Raw genomic sequence first — 18,780 nt, 5'->3', positions numbered from 1 at the left:
GGCTCGCATATCTGAAGAGCCGACTCTTTAAAAAAAAAAATCATCATGAAATAATGAAATAATTAATCATTTTAATTTTATTTAAAATAATATACTAATTCAAAGAACAATAATAATAAAAAAAATTATATAGGCCTAAAGGCGCACACAATCGTTTCGACTGTCTGATCAGCCTCACATTCTGTTCCTGTCAATCCCGCGGCGTCAACCAGTTATACTGCGTGAGTGAGCCAACTCAAACAAAGTGTAATTTCTGAATGCAAATATGTCATAAAATAAAAATAAGGTCAGCATTGTATGTGTGTGCTAGTTATTATACATAACTAGTGACATGCATAACATGCATGCTGGTTATAACATGGAAGAGAGAAAATGAGGGATCAGTTTAATTTATTTTCCTTTAATATGGGTTCCATTATGTTGTTCAGATTCAGATTGTATTTGTTTTGAATGTTGTTTCTACATTAAAAAGTTGTAATTTAAATGCAAATGTTTAATAGTATTCTTTTGTCATAACAAATCAATGCATTTTTAAAGATATTGTGAGACATTGTGAGTATGAGTTCATTTAATAATTTAATTAGAATTGTTTTCACACCTGTCATAGTCAAAGTCATAGTTAAAACGTTTATTTTTTAAAGAGCCATTCATGAGCTAAAAGAGCCTGGTCTTTTCAGCGAGCTGAGTCAAACAAGCCGACTCACAAAAAAGAGCCGGAATGTCCAAGTACCTTGCGTGTGGCTTGACAACCGTTGACAACAAACGCTGCCGAAAGCTGTCACGAGATCTATGGTAGCCCATAAGTGATAACAAAATAAAACAAAAGTGCGGCGAGCACAGCATATGCAACGACTCAGCAAAAAGGTGCGTTTCAGAATAACTTGCAGGCCGCACTAACACTAAACTTAGATGTCACAAAATGAGGCCCGCGGGCCGCGAGTTTGAGACCCCTGTTCTAGTGTTTAATTGCTGAAGAGAACACTAGCCTACAAGCCTCAGAAGGACTAGACTAGAAAGGACGCAGTCTCAGTAGGAAGCAGCCTTCTGTTTGAGAAACACAATAAAGAGGGGTGCACACTGTGCGAATTTGCACACGATTTGGTCAAATTTTGCAAATCCTAAAAGATTCCTTTAATCCCAGGCAAAAATCTAGTCTTTGATCGCTAGTTTGACATGTTCACAGACAGCGGGTTAATGATCGTTGCGATCAAATTTGACCTCTGCCGAAATTCTGTCGGTGTCAGAAGATTTGGCGCACAATCCTCCAGTGTGACTTCTCCTACAATGAACGTCAAATTGTGTTTGTTTTTCAAGATCAGCCGTGATCAAAATTGTCTTTGTTAGCCACCATTTCAGTCCCGTGTGTAATGCAGCTCACAGACACCGAACGCGTGTGGGTTGATGACTAACATGTCCGCTTTTAACTGTCGTACAGTCTGAATAAATGACAGCTGAGATCCCACAGTGTGACATGAGGATCATGTTTGTACAGTCTGACAAGCAACAATCGTAAAGGACTGTTATAAATCACACAGTGTGCACCCAGATTTAGTTTGTATTCATCAGTTCCTGTTGTCCTTTGTTCAGTTTTCCCATTACTCCTTTGTTGTCATGGTTACTAATTTTTTTTATTGTAACCACTTACAAGCAAACAAACAACAACCAATTTACATAATCAATTCACTGAATATCACAACGATGATCAACCATAGCTAATAACCAACAGAGATCACAATAAAACAAACTGACAAAAAAAATCAAATAATAAATAAATAAACAAAATAATATATATGTTCAAAAAATTAGATAAATCAACTTGAGGGCTTTCTTGTTTTTTGTTTTTTACCAATTCTAAAGATTTGCACAAGAGTTTAACCTCAATTATCCATTGGTTAAAGTATGGTTACTAATATCACAACGTTCAGCTGTGTTACCCTCATTATCATCTGTATATTAGTTCTTGTGTTTTCAGTGTTCTTTGTCCAGTCTCGTTAATGCTACGAGAATGATGTCTGTTTGTCTGCCTGCCTTCTGTTGGAGTTTATCAAGGACTGTTTGTATCTGAATCTTTGTGTGTATTCTTACTACGTACCGTGACAATTATGAATTTATTATATTTTTACTTGTATCATTAAAAAGATACAAAGTTTTTATTTTAAAAAGTTGTTCATTTTAAGCTTTAATAAAAAATACCAGCTGATAGGTTCCCTGGCAGGATCAGAGTTTTGCCTTGAGAAAAATTAACATGTATGTACTGTATCTGATATTTATCCAAATGAATCGATATTGAATTAAGATCAGAATCAAAGGATATAGGATAATGCCTTTTGCATTGTGACATGTTTTCACCAAACTTAATGAAATTCCAAACGTCTAGATCAATGTGAACGGATAAATGGCACTTTTAAATCTATATATGTCAGTATTTTATAAAGTAGTATTTACTAACCATGAATGATGACGATGTTTGTTGTTCCTCCACTGAACTTGTGTCTTGAGCAACTCTTTACAGGACTGTGTTTTTATTAAGGAATGTGTTGGGCGAAGTTTTTTCAGAACTTAAACCTGTTAGACCAGAACTTTCTCAGAAAACTAACAGAACCAGTTTTGAAGAACTGTGGAGAATCACTGTCTGTTGTCAAAAGATCCACACACAGACATCACTGAAATATATTAATATATACAAAAAGCATCTTGAAAAAGCATGTGAAACTGCACCGAACAAATGCTCTGTCCGCTCTTCACAATTGTTTTGGGCACACTCAGGTTAATGTGGACGGGGGTTAATTGTTGAATGTCACACTGATAACCACCGATGCTGAAGGACATAATACATCTGATGTTCAATGATATTGCACATGCAAAGTTAAAAACAGTGTGGAGATGCAACTTTGAGCCCAATTGTAAAGTTTCACCAAAATGCAGTGTACATGTGAGTTTAAACAGGAGTTTTTTATGTTTATTCAGTGGATCTTCATCCTTAAAAGCACTGAAGTTGTCGTGGATGCCATTATATTTATCTTCTGCAGTGAACATAGTAAGGACAGTAATTTTGAGCCATATAGTTGTCCAAACTCAGTGAAAAGTAGTCACAGAATAGCATTGGCATAGTCAATGTTAACTCCAGTTAGGCTGTTATTGCACAAGAAAAAACAGCATAAAGTTTTTGTATATCTTATCTGAGTGGATCTTTCAGCATAACACATTTCAGGCGAGGTGGATCTCAAACAAGTCTAATGATTGTATAGGTAATGTACCACAACTACATCAACTATAGGATATTGGGTTTCACATGCGAAAGCAGCTGTTATTTACTCATTTATTTTTGTGGTTAAAAACAAAGTAAATTTACATCATTATATCTAACGTTATATTTCCCTGGCAAAAAAAAAAAAATGGTATTTTTAACACAGAACATCTGATAAAAAAAATGTATGATGTATATTTTGTGACAGAACTTACCAAACATCCAAACAATGCTGTGTATGTGCTTTGTGCTTGTATGATGGTATTTTTACCACATGAGAATGTGTAAGAGTCAAAACAGCGACAGGAATCCCTCCGTCACACACACACACACACACACACACACACACACACACACACACACACACACACACACACACACACACACACACTCTCACTGCCAACAATTCTTGGAAGAATATCCTTGTCATTATCATTAAGGTCCTACAAGTTTTTAGGGAATAATTAGTGATCCAATTACTGTCCCCTACCTGAACAAAAGTATCTTACAGTTTATTCAACTCCAGGCAAGAAATGACTCTGTCAACTTTCTTGGCGGCAAAAGATCAGAGAATAAGTGTGTGCGCTTGTGAAGAAGTTCTGCCATATGCTTTACAGAGCTGTGCATTCCTTGTAAATGTAGTAGTTTTGATATTCTGGGTTATTCTTGCAGGTTTAGACTGTAAAAGTAATCATTTTAATGCTCACTAACCTGTAACAGTTCTGAAAAGCAGTTTCATGTCGTATGATGTATTGTTTCTCCCCATCTCAAGGGGGATCTAGGGAGGTTTCTGAAGGAAAGGCTATCCTTTTAAGAGATTTCTTGTTGCAGTTGGGTTGAAATGCTCTAACAAGATGTGAATAACACATCTACAGAATATACTATAGAATTGACATATTTATTACTTCTTGGGAAAAAAATGATGTATGAAGAAACCAAATAGCAGAGGATTAATTGACCTTTATTTGAAAAACAACTCCCAGAAGCCCCAGGGTAGTTGACATCAAATTCATAGAGCGCTTTGAAGCATACATTAACAGCTGCATGTACTGTGCTTCATTCTAGAGCTTGTCCATCGATCACTACAAATGATTGAGAAATCTGCCAGAATGGCCAGAATAGAAGGATTGTGTTTTGTGGATTTTCCTGATGAAGAAATTCCACCATGTTTATTCCAACCTATAAAAAAATATATAAAAATATATAAATACTCAAATACAATACAAAAAGGTTAAAAGAAGTTTTCAAAACACATCAGCTGATATATGATGTCAGATTTGTGTGTTTCGGTGCGAACACTATCAACGCTGAAATGAATCTGCAGCAGTCAGGGATTACAGGTCAGTGCTCTTTTAGTTCATTATTATTGTTATGTTATGTGCTTTGAGACATGAGGTAATTTAACACCATCTCTAATGATGCTTTGCTGAATTTCATCTGGTTGTTTTAGAGGAGCCATGGCGACTCTGAAAAGAGGGTGGGATCTTATGCTTTTTATATCTTATTGTTAGATAACAATAGATCTTATAAGATCTTTTTGCTGCAGGGTCTCAGATGCTGAGCTCTTTGCCAGTTCTGACCTGAAGAAAGCATTGGACCAGGGTCTACTAAATCTGATAGACCATAATTGATTATACATTTCTCTGACGTTATTTGTCGCATACATGCTTCTTGCGCTAGTGTAAAACACCAATTACTCAACATGGGTAAATTGCAATCAAGGAATTTTTAAAATAGAGTACTTAAAATTTAATGCGTCATTCCAGCCCTACTTCAGATCCATCATGCACACACACACACCTTAGAAATAACAAAACACAAAAGAGGGTAAAAAATATGCTAAACAATAACGACAACACAAATGTAATATCATGAATGTTAAAGAGCACAAAACAAATATTATTTTGGCCTGATGCTGCAACTCCTCAAACAAAACCTACAAAAACTGTGGAGACTGAACTACTTCCTTCTCCAGGCTGAAAACATGCCATTTTGACCAAACATTTTCTGATTCCCAAGTTTATGCTTTTACCTGAAATTTCTTCAAACCTTCTTTTTTTGCATTATAAATACAGGCTGCAGATCTCCTCTCAGGAAGGCTTTGGACTTTGGCCATGGCTGGAAAACGGTGATAAAATATATAAATGTTACATAATTTCTCATTAAAGCTTTAAGTATATATATATATAAACTTCTTCAGTTCATATAATATATTTATTAAGACTCATTAAGACCTATACTGCATTAATAATTACATTTACATTATTTTTAATAATTACTTATAAGGCATGCATTTGGTTTTTCAATGCACATGCTCACAATTCATTATACACTGATTTATAATTAGTTACAATGTCTTTTTATATTTTATATATATTTCTTTCAAATAATTGAATATATTGTTATTAATAGCTGTGTTGTGCTCATACTCATTGTGAGTGAAAATACAGTTATGGCTTGAAGTAAAGTGAAAACATGCAATTTTCTTCAAGCAAATGTTAAGAAATCTTGAAGATGATGTGCTCAATATACATTTTAAGTTGTTTATTTGTAAATGTAACAAATGAACAATAATTCCTGCAATAAAATAATGAAAAAAAAAAAAAAAACACTGCAACAATATTGAAATATATTTATTGAATAGTAATGCTTATAAATAAGTATACATGGGGCTATAATTCATAATAAGCATGTGCTTCATAGAAAGTGTTATCAAAACTCATACCTGGTGCGCACGTAAACAGTGCGCATGCGTGAGTCTGTGAGCGGGAATGACTGCCGCGCATGCGCGGATGAACCGTGCTAGGGGGTCACGGTTGGCAAACGGCTGGATTGTGACTGGTGTACGGATGGTAGGAACTGACGTAGATTCCGGAAGTGATCCGGAAATGGAGGATGATAGGTTTGAGGAAGACAGTGGAGGGAATTCAAGTTTAGGCTGGAATGTAGTTAAAACAAAGAAAAGGAAGAAAAGTCGTGATTTAATGTCAGACACGGAAAGCGACAAGGGAAGTCAACTGGCACAAAGGAAAAAGAAGGAGTATAAAGTAATGATAAAGTTTGCTACCGACTCTGTGAGTAACATCAACCCTTTGAAACTTACAAAAGCAATCAAAGAAAGTGTAGGGACTGTAGAGAATATTAAAACTTTGAAGGATGGAAGACTGTTGTTGTTTTGTAAAGATATTAAGCAACAAAAAGAAACTTTGAAAATTAAGTCAATGATCGGACATAAAATAGAATGCTCAATTCCAGAAGAGAGAAACTGGATTAGAGGGGTAATATATGGAATTCCTTTGGATGTTTCAGATGAGATGATCAAAAGTAATATAAGGGGAGCGGTAGTTAAGGAAGTAAGACGCTTGAAATGTTTCAGAAACAATGAGAAAACGGATAGTCTTTCAGTTATGTTGGTCTTTGATGAGGTCAAACTACCAGAAAGAGTATATTTGGGATTTGTCAGCTATGGAGTCAGAGTGTACATTCCTCCTCCATTAAGGTGTTTCAAATGCCAAAAATACGGACATGTGGCTGCTGTATGTAGAGGCAAACAAAGATGCGCAAGATGTGGAGGTGACCATGAGTATGGTAAATGCGGACAAGGTAAAGCACCAAAATGCTGCAATTGTGGGGGTGAGCACAGTGCAGCTTATGGAGGTTGTGTAGCAAGGAAAGATGCAAGTAAGGTTCAAAACGTGAGAATGGAAGAAGGAATATCATATGCTGAAGCACTTAAAAAAGTAAAACAAACCCCCAAAGTAAGCATAGTAGAGGAGGCCCCTGTTAGGAAACAACCACAACCAAGTAAGATACCAACACAAAGAAAAATGACTGAATTGATTGAAGACAAAGTTGCAATCATAGCTTTTGTTGCAGAAGTGGTCAATTGTTCAGCGCAGACTGAAAGTAGATCTGAAAGGATTAAGATAATCATAAGAGCTGCAGAAAAATATTTGGAATTGACAAACATATCTGTAGACATGATAAATGAAAGACTCTTGATACAAGCAACAAACAGTCAGACATCATGTGGGGGCTCATAATGGTCTCTGTAATCTTGCAGTGGAATGCAAGAAGTTTAATTGCAAATGGGCAAGAATTTAAGCATTTTATAGCAAATTGTGAGATGTCCCCAGATATTATTTGTGTTCAGGAAACGTGGCTTAAACCACAGTTAAATTTTTTGATTAGTGGGTATGAGACAATTAGGAAAGATAGGAAAAAAGGAAATGGTGGTGGAGTAGCAACTTTTATTAAACAAGGTATAGGGTTTAGGAAAATTGAAGACAATAATGAGTATGAGGCTGTGGTAGTGGAGGTATGGGAAGGAAATCAGAGTATTAGGATAATAAATTTTTATAATCCATGTGACAAGCTAACTAAGGATATGATGGAAAATATTGGAGAAATTGGGGATTATAAAATGGTGTGGTGTGGTGATTTTAATGCTCACAGTACTCTTTGGGGGAGTTCTAATACTGATTATAATGGATTGATTATAGAAGATATGCTGGACTGGGGAGGGTTAGTTTGCATTAATGACGGAAGCTACACAAGAGTTAATTTATCACAATGTAAATACTCGGTGTTAGATTTGACAATAGTGTCTGAAAATTTAGCTCAAAGATGTGATTGGAAAGTATTGAATGAAAGCTCTATTGGTAGCGATCATTTTCCTGTTTATAGTACTATTGGAGTTGACTTAACAAAAACAGTTCTGGAAAGAATTCCTAGGTGGAATTTTAAATCAGGAGACTGGGAGTTGTATAGTGAGATTTGCCAAAACAAAATGACTAAAATCAATGATGATGATATAGAAGATATTGAAGTTTTAAATTCAAAAATCAGTGCGGTTCTTAGGAACACAGCAGAAGAAGTATTTGGTAGAAAGAAGGCATGTAGTAGGAAGAAAATGGTTCCGTGGTGGAATGAAGAATGCAATAAGGCAATTAAAGAAAGAAACAAAACACTTAAAAAAGTAAGAAGATCTTTTAGCTATGATGATTTTATTGCTTATAAAAAAGCTCAGGCAATTGTGAGGAGGGTTATCAGGACAGCAAATTTAAATTATTGGAGAGAGTTTTGTAATAATATTGGTGGAAACATTGAAATTAATGATTTTTGGAATATGATTAAAAAGATGGGAGGAAAACAAAGAAATAATAGTATTCCGACGATAATTCATAATGAGGAAGTAGTTGTGTCTGATTGCAGGAAGGCAGAGATTCTTGCACAAACTTTTGTGAAAGTCCATAGTAATGGAAATATATCAAATGAGTTGATGAAGATAAGGGAACAGAGTGTGAGGGAGAATCCACATATATTGGAAGTTAAGGAGTCAACTGGAGATCCACTGGATTATGAGCTAACTATGTATGAGTTAAAAAGAGCAATAGCTGGGACCAAACAGACTTCTCCTGGGAGGGATGAGATATGCTATGAAATGTTCAAGCATTTATCAGACCCTTCATTAAATGTAATTTTAAATCTTTTTAATAAGGTATGGAATTCAGGAAAGCTTCCAATGGAATGGAAACATGGAGTAATTATCCCAGTAGCAAAACCAGGTAAAGATCATACGCAACCTATTAATTATAGGCCTATAGCTCTAACCTCAAATTTATGCAAGATTATGGAACGTATGATAATGAGTAGGCTGGTATATGTTATTGAGAGGAGGAATATCTTCTCCCCTTACCAAAGTGGCTTCAGAAAAGGGAGAAACACTATGGATTCTGTGATATGTTTAGAAGCTGACATAAGAAAGGCTCAGGTAAATAAAGAGGTTTTGGTAGGTGTCTTTCTGGATGTTGAAAAGGCATATGATATGTTGTGGAAGGAGGGACTTTTAATTAAGCTGGAAATGATGGGAATAAAAGGTAAAATGTATAACTGGGTTATGAACTTTCTGTTAAATAGAACTATTCAAGTCAGAGTGGGATGTTCGTATTCTTCGAGTTATTCAGTTGAGAATGGAACTCCTCAAGGTAGTGTTAGTAGTCCTATTTTGTTTAATTTAATGATTAATGACATTTTTTCTCAGATTGAGCCTGGGATAGGGAAATCCTTATATGCTGATGATGCTGCAATATGGAAAAGAGGTAGGAATGTTAAGTTTGTACAGGATAAGGTTCAAAATGCTGTCAATTTGATAGAAAACTGGGCAAATAAATGGGGCTTTAGACTTTCTATGGCAAAATCACAAGTAATTTGTTTTTCAAAAAAGAAAACTAACCCTACTATAAATATCAAAATGTATAGAGAAACAATGGAGCAGACATCAGTTGTTAGGTTTTTAGGAATATGGATGGACTCAAAATTAAATTTCAGAGTACATATACAGAAAATAATAGATAAATGTAAAAAAGTGATAAATATAATGAGATGTCTAGCTGGAGCTGAATGGGGAGCACATCGCCAATCGCTTAAAAATATTTATGTGGCACTAATTGGAGCAACTATAGATTATGGTAGCATGGTATATAGTTCTGCATCAAAAACTCAACTTGCTAAGATTGAGGCAATTCAGAATCAAGCATTAAGGATAGTGTGTGGAGCAATAAGATCATCACCAGTGTCCTCACTTAATGTTGAGGCAGGAGTAATGCCACTAGAAATGAGAAGGAGTAAGTTAAGAATGAGATACTGGGCAAACATAAAAGGTCAATCGGAAAATCATCCAGTTAAGAATGTTTTAAGTGACTGTTGGGAATATAACCATAAAAAAATAACAAGTTTCGGATGGTTTATTAATGAGGAGGCAAGAGACATGAGGATTAGTGATGTTAATATTGCCTCATGTGTGGTTCTGCCAGCAGTTCCTCCTTGGTTTTTTCCCATGCCTTTTATTGATACCCAGTTACACAAAGACAAGCATAATGAGGAGAGTATCCTGGATAGTGTAACAGTACAAGATTATATAGATCATGTATATTATAGTGCCATCCAGATATATACTGATGGTCCAAAGGATCCTGATTCTGGTACAACATCTGCAGCAGTGTTTATACCTCAATTTAAAGTCAACATTTTAAAAAGAACATCAGATCACATTTCAGTATTTACATCAGAACTAATAGCAATTATATTAGCATTACAGTGGGTTGAAGAAGTTCAGCCAATTAGATCGGTTATATGCACAGACTCTTTATCTGCAATTGAAAGTCTAGCAAGTGGTATCTCTACAGCTAGGCAGGACTTAATTTATGAAATATTGCAAAGTCTTTTTAGAACCAGGTTCTTGGGAATCGGGATTCTTTTTCTTTGGATACCAGCTCATATGGGGGTGGCAGGAAATGAAGAGGTGGATAGGTTATCCAAACAGGCTATAAAATTTCCAGAAGTTGACATTAAAATTGCATTGAGTAAGACTGAGATAAAAAGTATAATAGCAAAGGAAATTAGGACGAAATGGCAGAAGAAGTGGGACAGTGGAAATAAGGGTCGACATCTATACAATATTCAAAGAATAGTTGGTTCAGAAAGGAAAAGTATTGGAAACAGACGGAAGGATGTGTTAATTTCAAGAATGCGCATTGGCCATTGTTTACTAAATCATAGTATGGTCAGGATTGGGAAACACCAGACTGGATATTGTGACAAATGTAGATCAGAAAATATGGAAACAGTAGAACATGTATTATTAAAATGTGAGGCATATGATAGAGAAAGATTTAAATTATTTCAAGCATTAAGAGAAATGGAAATGGAAGTTTTTTCTATTAAAGCATTATTAGGTAATTGTCCAAAGCAATTTAAAATATATGAACAAGTATTTAATTTCTTAAAAGATACACATTTAATTAACAGGATTTAGGTCACTACTACCATAATGTTATCCACACTCCAATCCAGTAGGTGGCGGTAATGCACCATTTTAGTTTGGTTTGCCAACTGCCATAAAACTTGGAGAAGGAGGTCTCTGCGGAACAGAAAGGGGCGGTTCCCAACTTTGGGGTGTTGTCACACGGGAATAGGTGTTTTTCAACCTCTTTACCTGATTTGCTCAAATCGAGTGAGATATTTCCGGAAAAACAATAAGAGATATGTATTGTATATGAATGTAAGTGTATTATTTAAGTTGTTTAACGTTTCTTTTGTGTGAATATGCTTGCTAGCTCGTTGTAAAAAGCTCCAAGCAATCTTCCACTCACTTCTAGCGATAACTATTATTAGCTAACATTCGCTATTCTATTTGATGTATCTGTTAGTCACTTGATTTGTTTTAGTTTTGCGAGGTTGTGGCTACAGTGTCTGTGGTCAATAAAATGATTATAAAGTTTAAAGTCTTCAGAGTCATCATTTCAGGTTAACACATTTTTTTTTTTTTTTTAAGTTTACACAAGGTCAGTAAGTAGTCTTATGAATGCATATAAAGCTTATACTCATACAATATACGCTGAGACAGTCATGTGTTTCTGTGTGGTTGATAGCCTATAAAAACAATTAGGCTACACTTAAAATTAAAGTTAATTCTATATCACAAGCACTGTCTAGCCTATGTATTCTCTCTGCTTGTCTGTTAGTGCAGTGGTTATATCATTAATATTATATATATAATATTATATATTAAATATATAATACTATAGCTTTTATGACGAAGGTTTACACTATGCACGTGAAATTTGGCATGCGAGAGATTAAATAAAATAGGCTGTTGATCGCGTGCAACTGGTTGTGTTCTTCTGCGTTATATTCATATTGAAGAGCATCAATCATTAAACAAGACTAGTAGCACAAGAAGGCGATCTAGCCTTAAGAAACTATTTGAGGTGAAAAAATACCGTAGTAATTTATAGTAAATACTATAGTGTTTTGAACCATACTTGAATTAATTTGTTGTGGTAATTATAGGCTACAGGCTATTGCTGTGGTAATATAACAACTATAGTAATATAAACAAATTACGTTACTACTGTGCTAAGTTTTCTTTAAACTATATATTACAATACACGCAGTTTACTGTAGTAAAAACTAAAGTACTACAGCCTATGCTGCTGTAGCATTCATTAACAATAAAGTGTTGTAAATACTATAATATACAGTAGGCTATACTACAATTTACTGTTTCAAAAACACTATATACTATCAATTACTATAGTATTTTTACACCCCATGCATGTCCAACCAAATGACGCCGATCAGATAAGTTCAGACAAATGACTACTTGTCTATGTAAAATATATAGCCATTGTGACAAAATTACATCCCGTGTCATTATAATTCGTAGGCTAGTTTATGCAAAATAATAATAATAAAATAAATAAATAACTAGCACTAAAAAAACGGAGTAGGCTAATAAAACTTGCATAAATCATATATTTCGCCCTCTCGAGCTATAAGCTACAGGTCCTGTAAAATAGTTCATACTCTTCAAAATAAATGAATGTAAAATGTTTCCATATAACTGTTATCTAGGCAGGCACTTGGGAAAAACGCATAGTTTCCCTGTTACGGAAGTCAAGCATGCAGCAATATTTTATTTATTTTTCATTATCTCGACATAATTGTTTCTCGGGATCTAAACATTAAAAAAGTAGTTGTGTTCATAAGAAAACAAGAAAAAATTAAATAAAATAATAATGAATGGCCTTTCAAGCTTCCGTACTTTAAAAAAAACGCATATCCCGGCTTCCGTACTTTTTTGGTTGGATCGTTATAAACATCTCTCTCAGTTAGAAAACACCCCAAAATTGGGAGACGCCCCTCTTTTGTTCCGCAGAGACCTATACTTGTAAAACTTAAAAGAAGAAGAAGAAAGAAGAGTCTGTGAGCGTGCATGTCTGTTGCCAGATGAGTGACGCTAGTTCGCGTGCGCGTGAAGATGGCGGAGGACGGCGCGGTGGATCTGGAGACGCAGAGAGAAGAGATCGCGACGCTCTTGAAGACGCCGCTGTGCAGAGGAGAGACCTGGTGAGACACTAGATAACAAGGATCAAAAGTAAACTCGAGCTCAGATGACTTTATCAGTGTTTCATCAATAACACCAGAATCGATCACGATGATCATGCGGAGATCAGAATCAATCATCATGATCAGTCCGACAAACACTTATGATCAGATTCATGATTGTGTGTGTGTGTGTGTGTGTGTCACTTCAGTAACACTCACACTCACTACTTGCACAACTACTTCTACTTATTATGATCAGTTTTGATAACACCTTTATTCATGAGAACAGATTATTTGGTTGATTCAAAGAATGAATCATGTTTTCAGTGTTGGCATGGATTTGCTGAAGCGTTCCTATAAGTATTTATTTTGCAGGATCCATATATGGAAAGGTTAAAAAGAACAGCATTTATTCGAAATCTTTTCTAATAATGCAAACTACTAACACTTTTGATCAATTTAACACATACTTACTGAATAAAAGTTTTAATTTCTTTAAAAAAAAAAGAGACAAATTACTGATCCCAAATTTTGAAGTGTAGTATATATTGTTACAAAAATTATATTTTAAATAAATGCTGTTTTTCCCCCTTTTTTTAATTCCTCAAAGAATCTTGTTATAATCACATGTTATAAAAAAATATTAATCAGCACAACTGTTTCCAACACTCAAAATATATTATGTATAATATATTTTAATTTATATCCTTCTTTTGCATTTAAAATCGCAAATTGGAAAGCGAAAGTAAAATGTGCACTGGGTTAAAATCCAAAATATTGCTAAATAGGCAATTTCACATTTTGCTTTGAAACCAAATCTTTCGCCATCGTCTTACGGCTGCAAGTGTGAGCAGCGCCTATTTTTTCCAGTGTTCATGTTACCCAATGAGTGCAGTCACACCGGGAGCAGTGAGCGTCGAGTGGCACCGAAATCTATATTTGCAGCGCTGTTGACACTCAATTAAAGTGAAAGCACACTTCTGATGGACAAAATAATATGATTTCACACAAAAAGTGCTCAAAATGCACAGAATAAGCTTATCTAGTGTGTTTTAACAAGAATTAAGTTAAGTTTGTAAAGAAAATGATGAATCAGAAATATTTATGTTAGATTTACCCATTTAAACTTGATTAAATTATTCAGTTTGGGTGAAAGTATGGTAAAAAACTAAAGTAAACTAGCCATAAAATATGATATTCTTTTAGTTATTACACAGATGTAGTATATAGGCTCTAGCATACCCAAATCAAACCCGAGTTTGTTTGTTTTTTCTCTGATACGGTGAATAAAGACCTGGGGCCGTTTCGCAAAACAGCAGCATTGTATTCGAGTCATTTCCTGTTTCCTGCAGGTATTTGGTGAGCATTGACTGGTTCAAGCAGTGGAAGAAATATGTGGGTTTTGACAGACGTCAGACTGGAGACCGGAACATTTCTCCTGGACCCGTGAATAACTACAGCCTGTTCAACGGTTTGTCTTACACACTGGAGTCATTCACAATCAAACAAATACGAGGACACATGTTTATTCTGGCACATCTGATTCGGTTTATGTGATCACAGGACTGCACAAAACAAATCCATTAGCGCTTGTAGTTCAAAAGACTCATATTTATATACATTTTAATATTTCATACATTTACATCACATTTCTTTAGAAAGAATGAGCCTTTCTATTAATTTTCCACTGTTATGTGCAGGCCCGGATTAAGAACACATTGGGCCCTGGGGCTATAGCAACACCAAGGGCCCCCTTTCATATGATTGCCATGCCACAGTGTCTTGTACCACAATAATTTTTTTTTTTTAATTGTTATTATTTTTATATTTTACAAAATTCATTTTATCAAATCATTTTATATAAGCACAAGCACACTAAATATTGCATGCTATTTAACATATTTTAAAATATATTTAACATATCAAATATTTAACATATTTTAAAATTGTATTGCATATATTGCTGACACAATAATTCTTTCCTCTTATTAACACAAAACAAACTATTTTGAAGAATGTGGGTAACCAAACAGTTGATGGTCCCCAGTGATTTCCACATTATATTTTTTGGTTATATAAAAAATATTATAACTGTTTGGTTACCCACATTCTTCAAAATATTTTCTTTTGTGTTCAACAGAAGAAAGAAACTCATTCAGGTTTAAAACCACTTGAAAGTGAGTATGTGATGACAGGATTTTAATTTTTGGGGTGAACTATCCCTTTAAGGACAAGGGTCCGCATGCTAAGTATTAGGATGCTGTCACTTTAAGACCTGCACGCGTCCGATTTTCTCAACTCACTTCAGACATAACCAACTGTGTTTATGTAAACCTTTTGTGTATTTGACAGTATTATAGCACAATCAGACGCGAAAGAATAATGAATGTTTATTATAGGCAAGGCAAGGCAACTTTATTTGTATAGCACATTTCATACACAATGGTAATTCAAAGTGATTTACATAAAAAAGAATAATAAAAATAGAACATAAGGAATAGAAATAACAGTAAAAACAGAGAATTTTGCTATCTGGATGGAAGAGCTAGGAAGTCTCAGGGAGTTTGTTGTTGTTGTTGTTGTCGTCCATCAGAGTTGGATCTAAACGGATCTATTCATCAGAGCAGATCAGAATGGATCTTCCTCATCCAACAGGACTGCTACCTGTTAGGGCACTTCAAACTGATAAACATAGTTTCAATCTCCCCTTTTGCCAAGACACCTCAAACTGCACCACACAGCCCTAATCCCCCTTCCGGAGATATCTTATCTATGGAACGCACTTCTAAATGCAACTGGAAGCCAGTGCAGGGACCTGAGGACTGGTGTGATGTGTTCATGTTTTCGTATTCTGCTCAGAATCCTGGCAGCAGCGTTCTGTACGAGCTGCAGCTGTCTTATGGTCTTTTTGGGAAGACCAGTGAGGAGCCCATTACAATAATCCACCCTGCTGGTGATGAAAGCATGAACAAGTTTCTCTAAGTCTTGACTGGAGACAAAGCATCTAATTCTTGCAATATTTTTGAGATGATAATACGCTGATTTAGTTATTGTCTTTACATGGCTACTGAAACTCAGGTCTGACTCCAAGATCACACCAAGATTCCTGACTTGATTTTTAGTTGTTTGACCCCTAGAGTGAAGGTACATGTTCACTTTGAAAACTTCATCTTTGTTTCCAAACGCAATGACTTCAGTTTTGTCTTTGTTTAACTGAAGGAAGTTTAGACACATCCAATTTTTAATTTCATCAATGCACTGGCACAGGGAGTCAATGGAGCTGTAGTCGTTAGGTGATAGGGCTAGGTAAATCTGGGTGTCATCTGCATAGCTGTGATATGCAAGTTGGTTCTTTCTCATTATTTGGCTCAGTGGCAGCATATATAGGTTGAACAGGAGGGGTGCGAGTATTGAACCTTGAGGGACTCCGCATATCATGGATGTCCACTTAGACTTATGGTCACCGATACTCACATAATAACCTCTCCCTTCTAAGTATGACCTGAACCATTTAAGGACCATCCCAGAAAGCCCAACCCAGTTTTCCAGCCTGTCAAGAAGAATGTTGTGATCGACAGTGTCAAACACAGCACTGAGGTCAAGTAGAACCAGCACTGTTAATTTACCTGTATCTGTGTTAAGGCGAATATCATTTATTATCTTTATGAGTGCTGTCTCTGTGCTGTGATGCGGTCGGAAACCAGATTGAAAGTTATCAAAGTATCCATTCAAGCTTAAGAACTTGTTCAGCTGATTGAAAACAACTTTTTCAATGATCTTGCCTATGAAAGGAAGATTTGAGATTGGCCTGTAGTTGCTCAATATGGTGTTATCCAGATTGCTCTTTTTCAAGAGGGGCTTAACAACTGCAGTTTTCAGGGATTTTGGAAAAGTCCCAGAGAGAAGTGAGGCATTTACCACTTCTAGGAGATCTGCTTCTAAACAGTTTAACACTCTTTTGAAAAAAGATGTGGGAAGTGTGTCAAGGGCGCAGGTTGATGTTTTAAGGTGCTGTACTGTTTCTTCCAAAATTTTACCATCAATTGCTTCGAAATCAGACATAATAGCTACTTTCTGAGGTTGTGATCTGATCTGTTTTACCCCAGTGCAGCTCAAGGATGTGCTGATCGCCTTTCTGATATTATTAATTTTCTCAGAGAAGAAGTAAGCAAACTCACAGCATTTGCTGTCTGAGAGCATTTCACTGGGAATCTGACTTGAGGGGTTTGTTAGTCTCTCTACTGTAGCAAAAAGAGTGCGGGTGTAGTTTAAGTTTCTGTTTATAATATTTGAGAAGAAGGTCTGTCTAGCTTTGCCTAATTCCACATTGAAAGCATGAAGAATATCTTTATAGATGTTATAATGGATTTCAAGTTTTGTCTTTCGCCACATGCGCTCAGCTTTTCTGCATTGTCTTTTCATATTTTGCACTGCTGTTGAGTTTCTCCATGGTGCTTTTTGTCTGCCACTTTTCTTCCTGACTTTCACAGGAGCAATGTTATCAATAACATTCTGTACTTTTGAGTTAAAAGAATCAAGGAGAAAATCAACAGAGTCTGCAGATATGCTTGGTGTTAAAGATATAGCCTTCATAAACAGTGCTACTCATTTAAGCATTGCTTTTTGACCAAGATAGATCTAGCTTCAACAGTCGGACAGATCAATATTTCAAAGAAAATACAGAAATGATCAGATAGCGCTACATCCTTAATGACAATGGATGAAATGTTTAGACCCTTACTGATAATTAAATCTAGAGTGTGTCCACGATTGTGTGTAGGTCCATGTACATGCTGAGTCAGATCAAAAGTATTCAAAACAGTTATGATATCTTTTGCCATATTGGATTCTGCATTTTCTATGTGGATGTTAAAGTCCCCAGTAATAGCAAAACAGTCAAACTCTGAGGAAATTGCTGATAACAGTTCTGTAAAGTCCTCCACAAAGGCTGGAGAGTATTTTGGAGGCCTGTAGATAACTATAAGTAGAATGCGAGGAGCACCTTTTAATACAATACCCAAGTATTCGAAAGACAAGTAATCACCAAATGACACTTGCTTGCATTGATAGACATCTTTAAATAGAGCAGCTACACCTCCACCTCTCCTAACAGCTCTGCAGACACTCATAAAAGTAAAGTTAGGAGGGGCTGTTTCATTCAGGATCGTTGCACTGCAGCTGACTTCAAGCCATGTTTCATTTAGAAGCATAAAATCTAGGTTGTTTGTGGTTAAGTCAGTGACTAGAAGTGATTTATTTTTAAGTGAGCGGATGTTTAGAAGTGCTAACTTAACAGTCTTTCTGTCTCTACAGTAATCTTAGTTTGACGTGTAATAGGTAGCAGATTAAATGGGTTTGCCAAACGGTTTGAAAAGGCCTTAGGCTTTCTATAACGTAATAAAACAGAAATAGAGAAAGCTGCAGGCACACTGGGTTCCCGCTTGTTCTGTAAACATTTGATAAAGTCACTGTTATCATAGCGGGGACCCAACACACATCACTGAGAGCAGATTGAAGGAGGGTGAGGGCGCTGGCGTTGTGGCAGGGGCCTAAGAGATCTCGCAGGAGGAGGGGGAGGGCGAGCTGGGCCCACAGGCTTTGGTGGTTTCGGGGCTTGACGCTTTTTTGTTGATATCTGGGGG

At 35.8% G+C, this 18,780-nt stretch overlaps 1 protein-coding gene across 3 annotated transcripts in view; it reads left to right on the top strand.

Moving 5' to 3' along the window:
• The first annotated feature begins 12,948 nt into the window (after positions 1–12,948).
• The window catches only part of LOC137024727 (tripartite motif-containing protein 16-like), a 54,508-nt gene continuing 48,676 nt past the window's right edge, over positions 12,949–18,780 (top strand). For all 3 annotated transcript variants that reach the window (XM_067392580.1, XM_067392579.1, XM_067392578.1), the window contains exons 1-2: positions 12,949–13,159; positions 14,491–14,609. In XM_067392580.1, the coding sequence (XP_067248681.1) occupies positions 13,071–13,159; positions 14,491–14,609 (208 nt within the window). In that variant the 5' untranslated portion in view covers positions 12,949–13,070. The remainder of the gene's footprint in view (positions 13,160–14,490; positions 14,610–18,780) is intronic.

The sequence above is a fragment of the Chanodichthys erythropterus genome, chromosome 8 (genome assembly GCF_024489055.1).
Source record: "Chanodichthys erythropterus isolate Z2021 chromosome 8, ASM2448905v1, whole genome shotgun sequence".
NCBI lineage: Eukaryota > Metazoa > Chordata > Actinopteri > Cypriniformes > Xenocyprididae > Chanodichthys > Chanodichthys erythropterus.
This window is presented reverse-complemented; position numbering and strand designations above follow the sequence as displayed.